We start from the raw sequence: 15,249 nt of genomic DNA on the forward strand, positions 1-15,249 counted from the left end.
GATCAAGAGCCAATGATACTGAAGGAGGAAGTCCAAGGTGCATTGAAGGAGTTGGCAAAGAACAAGGCACCAGGAATTGATGGGATAAAAATCGAAATCTTTCAAGAATTTGAGGAGGCACAGGACATACTCACTAATCTCTGCCAAGAAATTTGGAAGACAAAATCTGGCCGACTGATTGGAAGAGATCCATATTTTTGCCCATTCCAAAGAGGTGACCCAACGGAATGCGGAAATCATCATAGGACAATCTCTTTGATATCCCATGTGAGTGAAGTTTTACTAAAGGTAATAGAGAAACAGCTGCAAGCATACATTGACAACTTCCAGAGGTTCTAGCCAGATTCAGAAGAGGCCATGGAATGAGGAATATCATTGCTGATGTCCAATGGATCTTGGCTGAAAGCAGAGAATATCAGAAAGATGTTCACCTGTGCTTTATTGTCTATGCAAAGGCTTTCGATTGTGTGGATCATGACAAGCTATGGGCACCATTGTGAAGTATGAGTATTCTAGAACACTTAATTGTGCTCATAAGGAATCTGTACCTGGACTAAGAAGCAGTTGTTCAAACAGAACATGGGAACACTGGATGTTTTAAAATTAAGAAAGGTGTGCAACAAGGTTGTATTATTTCACCATACCTATTCAACTTGTATGCTGAGCAAATAATCTGAGAAGCTGGGTTATATGAAGAAAAACGTGGCATCAGGATTGGAGGAAGACTCGTTAACAACCTGCGATATGCAGATGATACAACTTTGCTTGCTGAAAGTGAAGAGGACTTAAAACATTTACTGATGAAGATCATAGAGCACAGCCTTCAGTATGGATTACATCTCAATGTAAAGAAAATGAAACTCCTCACCACTGGACCAATAAACAACATTCTTATCAATGGAGAAAAGATTGAAGTTGTCCATGATGGAATCTCTCATCCACATGCATAATAAAATGGCTGCTTACCACGCTTTCACTCTCCCTCCCAGAACCTCTCTTCCAACCTACAGGAACTTCCTCTCTCCCTACCTGTAAGGCATCCCTAGTCAACCTATCACTTACCTCTACTAATCTCAACCCCGCCGTCCTCTTTAACCAGTATAAAAGTCCTTCCCCCCGCAGCAATACTCTCTCTCTCTCTCCTCCCAACCTCCAATAAAGCCTTACACGTGGGTGTTTGTGTTCCGGCTCATTCCATCTCACAGTCCAGGACTTCATTCTTCTTGGATCAACTGTCAACACTCATGGAAACAGCAGTCAAGAAATCAAACGACATATTGCATTAGGCAAATCTGCTGCCCAAGACCTTTTTAAAATGTTGAAGAGCAAAGATGTCAGCTTGAGGACTAAGGTGCACCTGACCCAAGCTGTGGTATTTTCAATAACCTCATTTGCATGCGAAAGCTGGACAGTGAATAAGGAAGACCGTAGAGGAATTGATGCCTTTGAGTTATGGTGTTGGAGGAGAATATTGAAAGTGCCATGGGCTGCCAAAAGAACCAATAGATGCGTTTTGGAAGAAGTGCAGCCAGAGTGCTTCTTAGAGGCCAAGATGGCCAAACTTCGTCTCTCAGACTTTGGACATATTATCAGGAGAGAGCAGTCACTGGAGAAGGATATCATGTTTGGTAAGGTGGAGGGTCAGAGAAAAAGAGGAAGATCCCCAACGAGATGGATTGGCCAAGTAGCAGCCTCGATGGACTCAAGCGTGGCAACAGTAGTGAGGTTGGCCCAGGATCGGACAGTGTTTTGTTCTGCTGTGCATAAGGTCGCTACAGGTCGGTACTGACTTGATGGCACCTAATAACAACAACAACTCTCTAGTTAGTGATTTTCCTCCCTCCCTGTCCCATCCCTGGTAACCATCAAATAATGTTTCTTTCTGTGTGTAAACCTTTCCTTGACTTTCTATGTTGTTATTAAGTGCCGTTGAGTCAGTTCCGACCCATAGCAACCCTGTATAGGATTTCTGAGGAGCCACTGGTGAGCTTGAACTGCCAACCTTGTGGTTTAAATCTACTTTCCAGTCCAGTGCATTAACCCACAGCGCCACACCAGGACTCCTGACTTTTTATCGTAGTGGTCTAAAGCAACATTTTTCCTTTTTTGATAGACTTAGTTCATTCAGCATAATGTCCTCCAGGTTCATTCATGTTGTGAGATGTTTTACAGATGCAGTGTTTTTCTTGAACGTTGTGTAGTATTCCATTGCATATATGTGATTCTGTGTTAATGGCATTAAAAATTGAGCAAGCTAAGAGATTCATGTTAGAATAACAGCAATCCACTGCCTTCGTTTCCTTTCCTTTTACTTTCTCTGCCACAATGCCTTTTAATTGTGCTGTTTGATTTTTTTTTGGTCAACTTCTTGCAGTTAGCTCTTGTCATGGACTCTTATAGGCAGAGATTATATACAGTTATTAGTTTTTACGTACAACATACCATTTAATGGATTGGTATACCCAGGTGTTGTAGCACTATCTTCTTGTATTAACAGCAAAACCAGAAAAAAGAGCAAATAAGTTTTTTTTTTAGGATTTTAAGAAAAGATTTAATGTGTCAACAATGTTGTTGTGTGCCATTGAGTCAGTTCAGCCTCACAGTGGCTCTATAGGACAGAGCACACTGCCCCCAAGGGATTTCCTAGGCTGTAATCTTTACACTTAACAACAAAAACAACAATCTTTACAGAAGAAGATTGCCACATTTTTCTTCTGTGGAGCAGCTGATGGGTTTGAAGAATGCCAACCTTTTGGTTAGCAGCCAAGTGCTTAAACATTGTGCCCCCAGCGCTCCTTGTGCCAACCATAGTATGCTAAAAGCAGTGGTGATGGTGGTGGTGTACCGTGCAGCCAATTCCAACTCATCTCAACTCTTTGTATAGGGTTTCCGAGGCTATAAATTTTTAGGGGAATTGAAAGCCTCATCTTTCTCTTGTGGAGTGCCTTATGGACTTGAACAGCTGACTTTGCAGTTAGCAGCCCAAAGTATAATCCACTATATTACTAGGGCTCCTTAAAAGTAATAGATACCTTAAAAGAAAAGTAACTATGTTCTTAATCACACTGATCAGAAACATGAAAGCAACATACCTACCCTGAAAGATTTAATATGGAAACTGAACTTGCTTTTCTTCATTTCCCTCCAATTTATTATTCTGTCCACCTCCCCAGAAATATCTTTGAATTAGAATATGAATACAGAAAAAGGAGTTATTGTTTCATCTATAAAAGGGACTAAAGCCTAATTCATAAAGCTTTTGAGTTAATTCAAGAAGAAACCATCAATGAGATGGACTCACAAAATAGTTACAAACAATATCCTCAAACATGTAGTGGTTGTTAGATGCCACAGAGTTGATTCCACTCATAGTGACTCCATCTGACAGAGTATAACTGGCCCAGAGAATTTCCTGTAATCTTCACAGATGAGCTCTGGTAGCATAGCTGTTATGCATCGTGATGCTAATCTCAATCAAGGTCAGCAATTCGAAACTACCAGCTGTCCTGTGGGTGAAAGATGAAGCTTTCTGCTCCCATAAAGATTTACAACCTCAGAAACCCATGCAGGGTCGCTAAGTCAGAACAGACTCCGCGGCACAGAATCATCACCACCAATCTTTACAGAATTATTACATCATCTGACTTTTCTCCTGCAGAACTGCTGGATAGGTTCGAACCCTCAGCCATCTGGTTAGCAGCCTAGCATTTAGTGGTTCCCTTAGACTCAAACATACCAAAGATCATGAAGGTGGTGCAAGACCAGGCACCAAGAATCAAATCAGTAGCAACCACCACTGCCAACATGAGTAGATTCTGATTTTGGAATAGTGCATCTCCGTTTTGATCTCTCTCGTACATGCCATTTCCCTGTTAATGATACCAAGGAAACCTTCTAGGGTGGCAAATGAGCACAAGTATCATTGCAGGATAAGCACCTGACCACAAGGTTGATTTGAACCACAAAGCCAGTGGTTCCAACCTACCAGCCACTTCTCGGAAACGCTATACAAGGTCACTGTGAGTCAGAACCAACTAGATGGCACTTAACAACAACAATATGCAGTACTCAAGATGTTGGTGTTTGGGGTGGGCTCCTGCTTCCTCCTACCTGATGTTTTAAAATGCAGATGTAAAGTTATATGTGTTGGGGATTAGGAAGACAGAGAACTCAGAATTCGTTCATTCATTCAGCAAATAATTTATATTGGTAAAAGCCCTGGGGAGTGCCACAGATGGGGCTGAGGAAGGAACACTGAGCTGCAGAGCTGAGGACAGAGGCAGGCAGCAGGCAGAGCATCCAGGGCCCTTTCCAAGCCTTCAGCGTTGCTCTCTATGTGCTGGAAAACCAGTGGAGAATTTCCCTGAGTAGCTTTGGGTGGTAGGCATAGGAGGAGACTGATGGAGTGGTTCAGACCAGGTTGGGTAGGCTCAAACAAGGGGTGTGGCAGTTGGCCTGGACAGGAGAAGTGTGTGAAATGACTGAGGAGATGGCTTTGACAGAACTTGGAGAGAGAGTTCCTGGGCTCTGGGGTACATGGATGACTTGTACATCAAAGATGGGAGATGCTGGCCTAGGGCAGGAAATGAGACGGGAGACGGTGAGTTTAATTTTGGAAGTATGAAGTTAGTTCTTCATACTTACCTTTCAATGGTAAGTTTTCCCATACCTAGATGTTTTCTTCAGTTAGCAGGAACCTCTGGGAAGTGCAAATCGTTACTGCATTCAGCTGCTATCTGAAAGGTTGGTGGTTCAAGTCCACCCAGGGGCAACTTGAAAGAGTGATCTTCTTCCGGAAAATCGGCCATTGGAAACCCCGTGGAGTACAGTTCTATTCTGACACAAGTCAAAATGTTTTACTGTTTGCAAGAGGTCACTTTGCCCACAACTGACAAAGAATTTCTTTTGTAAAATCAGCTCACGGGTATCCAGGTCAGAGTTGGGAATTCAGTATGTTCTGTTTTTGGTTTTTGGTTTTCACCCTTAGGATTTTTCATATTCATCTTTTACGGTGTTGCAAAAGAGAATGTCAGGAAGCAATGGAGACGATATCTTTGTTGTGGAAAGTTGCGGCTGGCTGAAAATTCTGGTAAAGATTTATCTTGCTTTTCCCCTTCCTCTTAAATTTTGAGGTAAAAATGATTATGTTATGTTAAGATCCCAAGCCGTCATTATCAAAGGGCCCTCCAGTCCACATATCTGTGAATGGTACCTGCTCAGCAGAAAAGCTTGGTTCTGGACATTAATTTAAAATGAAAATCTAGGGAACTAAAAAGTACCGATTCCTATATGGGAATTTAGGGAGCAATAGAACTAGTGGGCTGGCTAAATGCTTGCATGAAGCAACAATGAAATATTTAGGCTTGAATTCTTTATGAGCTCATGCTTTTCATGTACCCAAAGTAATTTTGAGCATTTACCTTTATGACTCAACCTTTTCTCCACAGGTCCTGGTTGTCAGTTGCTTAGTTTGTCAACAGGCCAGACTTCATATACTTGTATAAGCTTTAGCATACATTTGGTGATTTTGAAATTCTTTCTATGTACATCCTATTGTAACAAATAGCTTATTTTTTCAAATACAGAATGATGTAATGTTTGTAAAAGTTTAAATTCGTTTTGCGTCAACAAAAAAACAGTTGCTGTTGAGTTGCTTCCGACTCACGGTGACCTATGTGTGCTCCATAGGGTTTTCAAGGGTTGATGTTTGGGCTTTTCTTCCAAAGAACCTCTGGGTGGACTCAAACTTCCAACCCTTCAATTAGCAGCCAACCATGATAACCATTTGTACCACCCTGGGACTCCTTTGCTTTGCTACCACCCATGGATACCACCTTTGCAGTATCTGGGGGAACACAGGAGTCTGCACTCCCGAAAAAAGCAATGCCCATAGATAGAATTTACTCATTTCGGTGGATTTAAGAAATGTCAGTAATTTGTGTCGTGGACGAGATAGTCAGGGCTTCTGAATTACTTTCTAATTCAATGACTTTTTCTAGACAATCAAATTAGCTTGACCTTTCATTCCAGAAGTATATAGGTGGTTTTTAACCAAGTAATCAGTAAAAGGACAAATGTATATCACCTTAAAGTAAAATACGTTTTATCACACCAGCTTGCTAAATGTATGACTTCTTTGTAAGGTCTTGAAAGGAGAAAGTAGAACTTGTTAACACTGATCTGTCTCTTGCATTGGAGCTTCAACATACTGCCCTGTTTTTCTATAATGCTTATTCTGCTATAGACTGGAGTAAAACTGCTACTAATGGTTTAAAGAAGCAGACTGTAAACCAAGGAGTGTCCAGTTCTTCAAATTCCTTACAGTCAAACAGTAACTCCACTAACTCCACCACACTGCTAGTGAATAATGATTGCTCAGTGCACGTAGACGGGAATGGTACGTATGCCTCAATACAGTATTTGTCAAGCTAGTGTTTGTCTTTTTTTTTCCCCCCAAGTAGTTTTCTCCTTGAATGGCATTTTTGCTAATAAGCCAACGGAAGATGAATGAATCAAAATGTGGTTCCCTTCTAAAACAGAAAATTGATCAACCTAAATGAATGAATTTGTTTCAGAGCAAACACCAGAACCATTTTTTTCCTTGTAAGATTTCTTTTTTTACAATGGGACGTGAGGATAATCTAAAAGTTCTAATGTTGCTAATCCTAGTTGAGTCTGGCCCAGAGACTTTAGTACTGTGCAATTTCTCTGAGAGCCATACTGAAAATAGTCAATGAGTGCTTATCGATATGTATTACATCTACAGTCATACACATCTTCAACACTTTTAAGCCTATGTATCTGTCGCTTGTCATGGTTGTTAATTCTTTTCCTTAACTGGGCTACCAGGTGAAATATACCAATGACCACAGGATGGCTTGTGACTAATGTTGGTGGCCATATAGGTCACCAGCATGTGAGTTGATGACTGCTGAGCCTCCTTTGCTCAAATGCTGACATTTCTGGCAGAAACTTTAATGATCTTCTGGTTTTCTTTCTTCAAATTGGGCTGTTTGTTACTCATGAAAAGCTTTGTCTAGCGTTACCTTCTTTGGCTTCTTAATACATCTCTTACATTTTTATAAAACTCTCAGTTCTGCTTTTATCCTTTCTCCTTCACTGACAATACAATCCTATTTGCCTTTATTCATCGTTTTAGGGTAGAAGTTCTTTTTATGACTGATTCAAATAAAGTTTATGGAAGGCTCATGCATCTACCAAATAGTTTTCCAATTGCCCAAAGATGGGAGGTCCTAATGATTTGTATAGACTTGTAAAATATAATAGGATGCTGCTAAAATAGGCTTTTTCAGACTCCCCACTGGACATTTGGTCTGGCTAGTTCCCTGTAGTGAGGGTCTATCCTTTGCATTATAGGACATGTAGCAATATTCTTGACCTCTGTTCACTAGATGCCAATTGTATCCCCTTCCCCTCATCCCCCAGTTATGACAAACAAAAATTGCTCCTGGTTGAAAACCATTATCCTGAAAGACAAGAAACAGCTGCCACCATGGCCGTATATCTGTTGTAGATATCTGAGGGAAAGCATTGGGCTCTTCATCAGACCCTTCTTTCAGGAATGAGTAAATGTAGATAGTCCAAATAGAGGTGGTGGGAATTCAGCCAGGTTAAGAAGCTGGCATGAGAAAGCAAGTTTAAAATAGAGATATCAGAGGAGCAGGGTGGGCCATGAGGAATGCTTAGATTACAACATATTAGGAAGCCTAACCAGATTTTTCCAGATTCTAGAAACAGCTCACAGATCAAAGTGTTGTCTTCCTTCCGGGAATAGGATTTGATAGAAGCAGCACATTTTGATATGGCTGTTTGTCAAGACTTATCGACTTACCTAGTTTTGATGTGTGACAGTGAGCATGGGGATATATTCTAAGGCCATCAAAATGGCCATATATTTAATATGCATGTTGGGTTGACATCCCTGACTCCTTGGTCCCTATGGGGATGGATGAGGGATGGACTAAGGTGGTGATAATCATTCACATGACTTAGCAATTTCTAAAAAGAAGCTGAAAGTTTAATGATTTGTTTACTGTACAAATATCCCAAAGTCAAAATGACCAAATCAGGGCAGCTGACTCAGAAAGGCACAGGCTCTATTTGAGCTGTGTCAGAAACATCACTTTTGAGCTGTGTAATCTTGGGCAAAGCACTTAATTTACAAAACCTCAGTTTCATCATCTGTGAGATGGGGATATTAATACTACCCACAAGGTCATCAGTTCAAACCCACCAGCTGCTCCTTGGAAACCCTATATAGGGTCACTATGAGTCAGAACCAATTTTACGATACTTCACAACAACGACAACCTTATAGAGTAGAGCCCTGGTGTGGTGCGGTAGGATAAGCACTGAACTTCTAACCATGACATCGGCAGTTCAAACTCACCAGTCACTCCTGGGCAACCCTATACAGGGTCACTATGAGTTGGAATGGACTCCACGGTACTTAACAATAGCAACAATAACCCCAGAGGTTTATAGTGATATAGTACTTACAGTGTGCTTGACACGGTTGCTGTCATTAGTATTATGTCATGAGCTAACAAATGGGTTGCTTACTCAGCTTTTGTCTTCCTTCCAGTGGTATAATGGTCAGAAAGATGGCAGCAGGGATCTGGAGGACCATGGTAGCCATGTCCCCTGTAATTCAGGGCCTGCTTGGGGTAATGGAGGCTTAGCTCCAAACCACAGTTACTCGAGAAAGCTTAGTTCCTCCCTGGCTTCCTCTTAGGTTGGAGTTGGTACTTTCTTCTAGGAAATCAAGTTGATTCTAACACATAGCGACCCTATAGGACAGAGTAGAATAGTTCCACAGGGTTTTCAAGGCTATACATCTTTATAGGAGCAGATTGCCAATTTTTCTCCCAAGGAACAGCTGGTGGGTTTGCACTTCTGACCTTTTGGTTAGCAGCCAGAGTTTAACCCACAGTGCCACCAGGGCTCCAGTTTAGTGTAAGAGAGAGATTGTTTCATCTTAGCTTGACTGTTGTAGCTGGTCTCTCTAATACAAAGTTTCTTTTCATTTCAGAGAACCAAGAACCTTGTAAGGATACACATATTTATCTTAACCTTTTGGTAGTGTTGTTTGGTGCTGTTGAGTCTGTTCTGACTCATAGCGACTCTATGAACAACAGAAGGAAACACTGCATGGTCCTGCGCTATCCATTGATACTGCCACTGTGCCAATCCATCTCATTGGGGGTCTCTTTTTTGTTGACCCTCCACTTTACCAAGCATTATGTCCTTCTCCAGGGACTGCTCCCTCCTGATGATATGTCTGAAGTATGAGAGATGAAGTCTCACCATCCTGGCTTCTAAGGAGCATTCTGGTTGTACTTCTTCCAACACAGATTTGTTTGTTCTTCTGGCAGCCCATGGTACTTTCAAGATTCTTCTCCAACACCAAAACTTAAATGCATCTTTGGTCTTCCTTATTCATGGTTCAATTTTCACATGCATATGAGTCTATTGAAAATATCATGGCTTGGGTCAGGCACACCTTAGTCCTAAATTGATATCTTTGGTCTTGTGCAGCAGATTTGTCTAATGCAATACATCATTTGATTTCTTGACTGCTGCTTTCATGAGTGTTGATTGTAGATATAAGCAAGACGAAGTCTCTGACAACTTCAGTCTTTTCTCCATTTATCATTTTGTTATTTACTCACCCACTTGTGAGCTGCGATCTGTACTGAAGACTGTGGTCTTTGATCGTCATCAGGAAGTGTTTTAAATCCTCCTTGAGTCCTGGTGTGGTGCTGCAGGATAATGCACTGGACTACAAGGTTGGTTTGAACCACGAGGTTGGCAGTCCAAACTCACTAGCTGCTCCTTGGAAACATTATACAGGGTGGCTGTGAGTCAGAATCGACTCCATTAACACTTAACAATAACAACAACACTTTCAAAAAGCCAGTTTGCATCATGTGCATATTGCAGTTTGTTAATGACTCTTCCTCCAGTCTGGATGCTATGCTCTTTTTCATGTAATCCTGTTTATCGGATTATTTGCTCAGCATACAGATTGAATTACTGTGGTGAAAGGATACAGCCCTGTGCACACCTTTCCTGATTTTAAACCAGTTAGTATTCCCTTAAGGTTACAAATTGGGCTGCTAACCTCAAGGTCGGCAGTTCGAAACTACCGGCCATTCCACAGGAGAAAGATGAGGCTTTCTGCTCCCATAAAGATTTACAACCTTGGAAGCCCTGTGCAGGATCCCTATGAGTCAAAATCGACTCCACTAGGTCTATGTACAAGTTTCTCATGAGCACAATCAAGTGCTTTGGAATACTAATTCTTCACAATGTTATCCATTGCTTGTCATAATCCACACACAATCAAAAACCTTTGTATTTTGTATAATTAATAAAGCACAAGAAAACATCTTTCAGGTATTCTTTGCTTCCAGCTAAGATCCATCTGATGTCAGTAATGATATTCCTAGTTCCACATCCTCTTTTGAATCTGGCTTAAATTTCTGCCAGTTCCCAATCAATGTACTGTTGTAGCCATTTAAAAAAAAAAAAAAAATCTTAAGTATAATTTTACTTGCATGGGATATAATGACATTGTTTGATGATTTCTGCATTCCGCTGGGTCACCTCTCTTTGGAATGGGCACAAATACAGATCTCTTTTAATCGGTTGGCCAGTAGCCGACTTCCAAATTTCTTGGCTTAGATTAATGAGCACTGATGCATCCGTATGTTGAAAGATTTCCATTTGTATTCCATCAATTCCTGATGCCTTATTTTTCACCAAAGCCTTCAGTGCAGCTTGGATTTCTTCCTTCAGTACCATCAGTTCTTGGTCGTATGCTACCTCTTGAAATGGTTAAACATTGACCATTTCTTTTGGGTACAGTGACTCTGTATACATTCTGTCTTCTCTTGAAGCTTTCTGCATCATTCAATATTTTGCCCATGGAATCCTTCAATATTTCAAGTTGAGGCTTGAATTTGTAGTTCAGTTCTTTCACCTTGAGAAATGCTGAGCATGTTCTTCTCTTTGTCTTCTTGAGCTGCCCTTCGAAATTGTCTGTTCAGCTCGTCTATGTTCTTATTTTTTCCATTTGCTTTAGCATCTCTATGTTGAAGAACAAGGTTCAGAATCTCTTCTGGCATCCATTTTGGTCTTTAATTTCTTTTCTGTCTTTTTAATGACCTTTTGCTTTCTTCCTGTATGATGTTCTTGATGACTCACAGTTCTTCTGGACTTCAGTCATTAGTGTCTAATGCATCAAATCTTGATTTCATGAGATGATCTCTAAATTCAGGTGGGATATATTCAATGTCATATATTGGCTCTCATGGGCTTGTTCTAATTTTCTTCAGCTTTAGCCTGAATTTGCATAGGAGCAATTGATGGTCATGTTTTGGCTGATAATATTGAGCTTTCCTACTGTCTCTTCCCACAGATGTAGTCAATTTGATTCCTGTGTATTCTGTCTGGTGAGGTTCATCTGTATGTTGTTTTAAAAAGGTATTTGCAATGAGTAAGTCATTGGTCTTGCAAAATTCTGTCATGTGATCTCCAGCATCGTTTCTATCACCAAGTCCATATTTTCCAAATACTGACCCTTTGTTTCCAGCCTTTGCATTCCAGTCACCAGTAATTATCAATACATCTTGATTGTATGTTTGATCAGTTTCACACAGAAGAAGTTGGTAGAATTCAACTTCTTCATCACTGATGTGTAAATTTTAACAGCAGTGGTATTAACTGGTCTTCCTTGTAGGGTATTGATACTATCCTATTACAGACAGCATTGTATTTCAAGATCAATTTTGAAATGTTCTATTTGATGATGAACGGTATACCATTCCTCTTGAATTTGTTGTTCCTGGCATAGTAAACCATACGGTTGTCAAATTCAGAATGATTAATACCAGTCCATTTCAGCTCACTAATGCCTAGGATGTTGATCTTTATGCGTTCCATTTCATTTTTTGACAACTTTCGATTTTCCCAGCTTCATACTTTGTACATTCCATGTTCTGATTATTAATGGATGTCTGCAGCTGTTTCTCCTCATTTTGAGTTGTGCACTATCAGCAAATGAAGGCCTGGCAATTTTTACTTCATTTGCAGGAGGCAGAGCTCTTCCCTAGTCATATTTTGAGTGCCTCCCAACCTGAAGGACTCATTTTCTAGCACTGTTATCTGACAGTGTTTTGCTGCTATTCATAAGGTTTTCAGTGGCTAAAGATTGTAATCTGCCTCTGATTTTTCCTAGTCTGGATGCTCAACTGAAACCTGTCCACCATGGGTGACCCTGCTGATATTAAAAAAAAAAAAAAAAACTGGTGATATAGCTTCCAGCATCACAGCAACACGCAAGCCACCACAGCACCACAAACTGACAGAAGAGTGGTGCCTTTTGGCACCATAATATTATGTTAGGCTATGTGAAGGGCTTAAAAAAAAAAAAAACTATGTGGAAATATAGAATTGAAAGATAATGGTATTTTTCTTCAAACTTTTTGAAGTCCTTTCCTATTACACATATGGTGCTACTTGAATTGTAGGGTTAAGAGGCTTTCTGCTCCAGTGAAGATTTATAGTCTCAGAAACTCTACAGGGTAGCTATGAGTCAGAAAGGACTCAGCAGCACTTAACAACAAAACAAAAGCTATCAGAGCAAACAGGTTTCCTAAGCAATCTTCATGTTTGTTTAGTTTCCTTAAAGAGCCCTCAGGGAAGGAATGAAATGTAAATAAAATCAACGTATTTAAATCAGGCATGTTTTCAAGCATGCCTATCTAAAAATAAAGTGATCTTCCAGTTTGGTTGTTGTTTTGTTTTGTTTTTTTTGTGGATGATTCCAATTTGGGTTTTCCGTTTACAGGGAATGCTTCTACAGAGAAAAATGGTGTTTCTTTCAGTGTCCAGAATGGAGATGTGTGCCTTCATGACTTCTCTGGAAAACAGCATGTGTTTAATGAAAAAGAGGACCTGTGCAACGGGAAAAGCCGTATCGCACTCAGAAGGACTTCAAAACGGGGAAGCTTACACTTTATTGAGCAAATGTGATTCCTTTTTCTAAAATCAAAGCATGATTCTTGACAGTGTGAAAATGTTCATTTTTACCTTGTACGCAATGTGAGATGTCCAAAATCCTACTTAATCTTATACTCAGCAACCTCGGGAGGAGTGTTGGCTCATTGAGGGCAGTGGTTAGTATGGGAAGAGGAAGTCAAGGCATTATATTTGCAATGTGGTTACTTATCTTGTATTTTAAAAGATCTGTTTTAAACAACATAGCAAGAATAGGATTCACATTTTAAAGAGATTAAGTTATCTCTGATAACATCCTATAAAAGCAGCCCTGACTTTAGCCTGTTGGTCAGTTGAGTTGTGCATACTCTTGTTGTAGATAAGCTCAAGTCTAGTGACCTACATGTCCAAAATCTTACTTCTTCCTTTTTCATATTTATTTTCTACTGTGTAATTTTATTCTTTTGTAGAATTGTGGTTGTGTTGTTTTGTTTAATGTGACAATTCAGGAATTCTTTACTGGTTAAGTGAATTCTAAAACTCCATTTGGAGGTGATATGGGATGTGAAATACAGAAACTTTACTGAAATTTTAAAAAAAAAGAATGATGCCAGCCAGACTGAACAATATCAGCAGACAGCGCCACAACTCATAGCTTGGCAATGAGTGCCTTTGAGAGAGTTAGCAAAAGGCGCCCCCACTGGTGTGATGCTGTAAGATGAACACTAGACTACTAACCACAAGGTGGATGGTTCAAACCTACCATTCGCTCTTCGGAAACCCTATCTAGGGTCGTTGTGAGTCGGAACTGACTCGAGAGCGTTTAACAACAACAACACTGGGTGGATACAGTCCTCTGTGCTGGTGGCTTGGCAAACATTGGGGCTAGATTTTAGCTCATTCATCCCCTTGGCTGTGCATCCTTGTGCAAGATACAATCTGTACAACTGTCTGTGGCACCCAATTCCAAAATTCAGCCCTGACCAAATCCCTAATTATCTGATGCTGGAATATGCTCCAAGATGTTTTAACTTAACACCTTAGCCACAGAGAGGGATGGAACTGTAACCTAGACCGTATGTCAGGGAAATTGTAACTGTGGAAGGGATACATACACTGCCACTTCTCGAATCTCCGGAGCCTTTTAGAAGAGGGGAGTAGAGTAGGATGGTACTTTGTTCGTTGTTACGCATGCTACACTTTGACCTAGTCAGAGTTATAATTAGCTTTTCAAACGTGTCAAGTCTGGAAGAGTGTAGAGTGACAAGGAAGAGCAGCTACTGGGGATACGAACTATCCTTCAATGCTATGGTTTCTCTTTGTGTCCAGCCCTGATTGCTTTTCCTTATATAGGGTCTGTCTCACTTCGTACCTACAGCTTATTAAGCGCTGCCTCAGTATGTCCTTATTAGGAACGTTTCAAAGCCCTGTAGGTCTTTCACTAAGGTCCCCCTTGCATATATTTCAAGTGAATGTTGTAGCCCAAACTAATCAGAATAATAACAGAATACATTTCTGTGAGTGCTGATTTGCCTTTGCAATCTTTCTTCTCAGATTTATTTAATTGTATTTATGTGTTAAAATCAACCCAAAATGTTAAAATCCATAAAAAATGTTAAAAATGAGCAAAAAATGTTACAATCATCCAAATAAATTTGTAGTTGAGTACATTTATTACCTTTCACAAAGACAAAATGTTTGCCGTCTATTTCTCGGACAGTCTGGCATGGGTGAAGTGTGTTTGATTAAGACTAATGCAACAGTAAACGTCTCATGGGAAACAGCAGGTACATTTGGAAATTAAAGTAAAAGCTGGTCTGCCTGATGAGACCTGTTTCTGAGGCCTCTTCTTCATGTACTCATTATTCAAGAAGATCCCTTTAATACATATTGTCACTGACCTACATGAGCACAGATTCTGATACCCCCTCCACATTCCTGCTTTCTCAGCATCAAACAGCAGGATTTCAAAATGGGATTTGAGCTTCCTGAGGAGTGAGTTAATATATGGAAGCCACAAAAGGGAGAAGCTGGTCTCACCCCCGCAAGAGACCGCTGAGCAGTCTTTCCTTCCAAGATCTCAACTGAGACAGAGATGCTGAGTTTTCGGTTGATAAAGAAGGTGGTGAGACACTCAAGATTTGAGGGGTGAGACCTCAGAAATCAATTTCTAAGACAGATTGTGTAATGAAGGTATACAGAAAAAGAGGTACAGTGTCCCGTGGG

General features: G+C 40.4%; 1 protein-coding gene across 1 annotated transcript in view; it reads left to right on the forward strand.

Moving 5' to 3' along the window:
• Positions 1 to 13,059, forward strand: part of GPR64 (G protein-coupled receptor 64) — a 108,552-nt gene extending 95,493 nt beyond the window's left edge. Inside the window, exons 24-26 of the mRNA XM_006835680.1 lie at positions 4,988 to 5,089; positions 6,245 to 6,397; positions 12,875 to 13,059. Of these exons, the coding sequence (XP_006835743.1) occupies positions 4,988 to 5,089; positions 6,245 to 6,397; positions 12,875 to 13,059 (440 nt within the window). The remainder of the gene's footprint in view (positions 1 to 4,987; positions 5,090 to 6,244; positions 6,398 to 12,874) is intronic.
• The last annotated feature ends 2,190 nt before the right edge of the window (positions 13,060 to 15,249 follow it).

This window comes from Chrysochloris asiatica, unplaced genomic scaffold, assembly GCF_000296735.1.
Source record: "Chrysochloris asiatica unplaced genomic scaffold, ChrAsi1.0 scaffold00018, whole genome shotgun sequence".
NCBI classification, from domain to species: domain Eukaryota; kingdom Metazoa; phylum Chordata; class Mammalia; order Afrosoricida; family Chrysochloridae; genus Chrysochloris; species Chrysochloris asiatica.